Raw genomic sequence first — 2,057 nt, 5'->3', positions numbered from 1 at the left:
ATGTGGAGACTTTCTTTGTTTGACTCAGTCTCTCTTGTTATCCCCAGGATGTCCCGGAACACAATATGTAGACCAGGCTGTCTGGTAACTTTCTTGATCTGCCTGCCTCTGCCACCCAAGTGCTGGGATTAAAGACGGGTGGCACCATGAGCTGCCTGTGCAGATTTGTAAAAATACAGACTTATTTATTAAAAAGGTCTCTATAGTTCAGTATAGTGGATCATGCCTGTAAGCCGAGCAGCTGGGGAATGAGCCAGGCCAGTCTGGGCTGCCTAGCAAGACCCTTGTTTCAGAAAAAAAAAAAGGGGGGGGGGTTAGATGCAGACAGGGTCTTTTCACATAAGGAGAGAGTATACATAGTGGGTAAGAACATGAACACTTAGGCTACACTGTCCAGCGTAAACCCCATCTCTGCAGCTCAGGAATAATGGGCCATTAGTTTAGGCAAGTCCCATAAGAAGCTATGTACAATGTTCCCATCTGAAAACAGGAAAGGGTGGCACACATGTAATCACAACACCTGAGGAGTGGAAGCAGGCAGATGAGAAGCTCAAGGTTGGCTTCATGACAGGTCCAAAGCCACTCTGAGCTACATGAGACCTGGCCTCAACAAAAAAGCAGTTAATAACAACAACAATAGCAATAATAATAACTTAGATTGAATTGGTGCTATCTATTGGATAGGGTTGATGCTAAGATGAAATAGTATAGTCAATACTTTGAATGCTGTGTGACTGACACTAAACATCATTTTTCTTCATTTCCATTTATTACGTAGTAATCTGGGGACGGAACTAGGACCTTGAGCATGCTGGACAAGTGCTCTACTGTTGAGCAACATCCCCAGGCAAGAAAACTGTTATCATTATTGTTAATTATGTTGGCTTCGTTCACATTAACACCTCATTGTAACAGATTTAATAAACAAAAATGAAAAATTCAGAGTTTGAAACTTCCACCACAAAGCAGGAAAAGGAAGTATTCACTAAGGGAAACAGAATGAGTACATTCCTGCTCTGAATCGTTTCTATTGACTCATTAGGAAGTAAATTATAACAGCTCTTGTATTTGATTCTGTGTGCACACATGTGCAGTGTGTGCCCTTATGAGGGTGTGTGCACAAGCCAGAGAGCAGTGTGAGGGTCTTCTTTGATTGCTCTCCACTTTGTTTTTAGAGAGAGGGTCTCTGTGAACCCAGAGCTCACTGAGAGGATTTCTAAGGTGTGGACCTAAGGCAGAGGTTTTTAAACCAAGGAAATCCCACTTTACTCCTTTAAGAAGAAGGAACTCAGCTTCTTCTTTAAAATTAATTTTATTTCAGGCCCATGTGTCTGCCCACATGCATGGCTGAGCACCATATGCATGCATGATGGCCATGGAGGCCTTCAGAACCCTGCAGCTGGAGTTACAGAGGGCTGAGAGCTACCTTGTTGGGTTGGGTCCCCTGCAAGAGCAGTCAGTTCTCGTAAACAAAAATCTCTGTAGTCCTTAATTTCATTTATTGATTTATTTCCTTATTTATTTCTTTGCTTATTTGCTCTGTTTTGTTTGAAACCTGGCCTCAACCTGTAGAAAAGGCTACGCTGAAACTCAATATGAATCTGAGGGTGAACCTAAACTCACAGCCATCTTCCTGTCTCGGGCTTCTGAGTGAAAAAAATGATAGGCATGGGCCACCAGGCCCAGCTTCAGCTACCACAGGAAAGATGGCCTGTCTTCTCATTCAGAGGGAGGAAAGCCAACAGTTTAGAGGACACCTTACCCACTGTGAGGAGGTTTCTGTAGGTCTCCAACATCATGTCCCTGTATAAGACCCTCTGAGCAGCATCCAGGCAGGCCCACTCCTCCTGAGAGAAGACAACAGCCACATCCCTAAATGTCACTGACCCCTGAAACCACAAACACAAGTAGAGTCAAACTGGGGAAGAATTCAAAATGGAAAAAGGGAAGGGAAAGGACTCAAAGGTGGGAGGAGCCACATGGAGATGCTCAAGGCACCTGACTGCACGAGCTCCCCCAGGAAAGGAGCCTACACATCCAATAGAGGTGCGCTTCCA

At 44.4% G+C, this 2,057-nt stretch overlaps 1 protein-coding gene across 1 annotated transcript in view; it reads right to left on the bottom strand.

Moving 5' to 3' along the window:
• Window positions 1–1,901, bottom strand: part of LOC101983359 (zinc finger protein 60-like) — a gene marked incomplete at its 5' end in the record, with an annotated part of 20,678 nt that extends 18,777 nt beyond the window's left edge. The window contains one exon of the mRNA XM_026785841.1: window positions 1,692–1,901. Within this exon, the coding sequence (XP_026641642.1) occupies window positions 1,692–1,901 (210 nt within the window). The remainder of the gene's footprint in view (window positions 1–1,691) is intronic.
• Window positions 1,902–2,057: the final 156 nt, after the last annotated feature.

The sequence above is a fragment of the Microtus ochrogaster genome, linkage group LG3 (genome assembly GCF_000317375.1).
Source record: "Microtus ochrogaster isolate Prairie Vole_2 linkage group LG3, MicOch1.0, whole genome shotgun sequence".
NCBI lineage: Eukaryota > Metazoa > Chordata > Mammalia > Rodentia > Cricetidae > Microtus > Microtus ochrogaster.
This window is presented reverse-complemented; position numbering and strand designations above follow the sequence as displayed.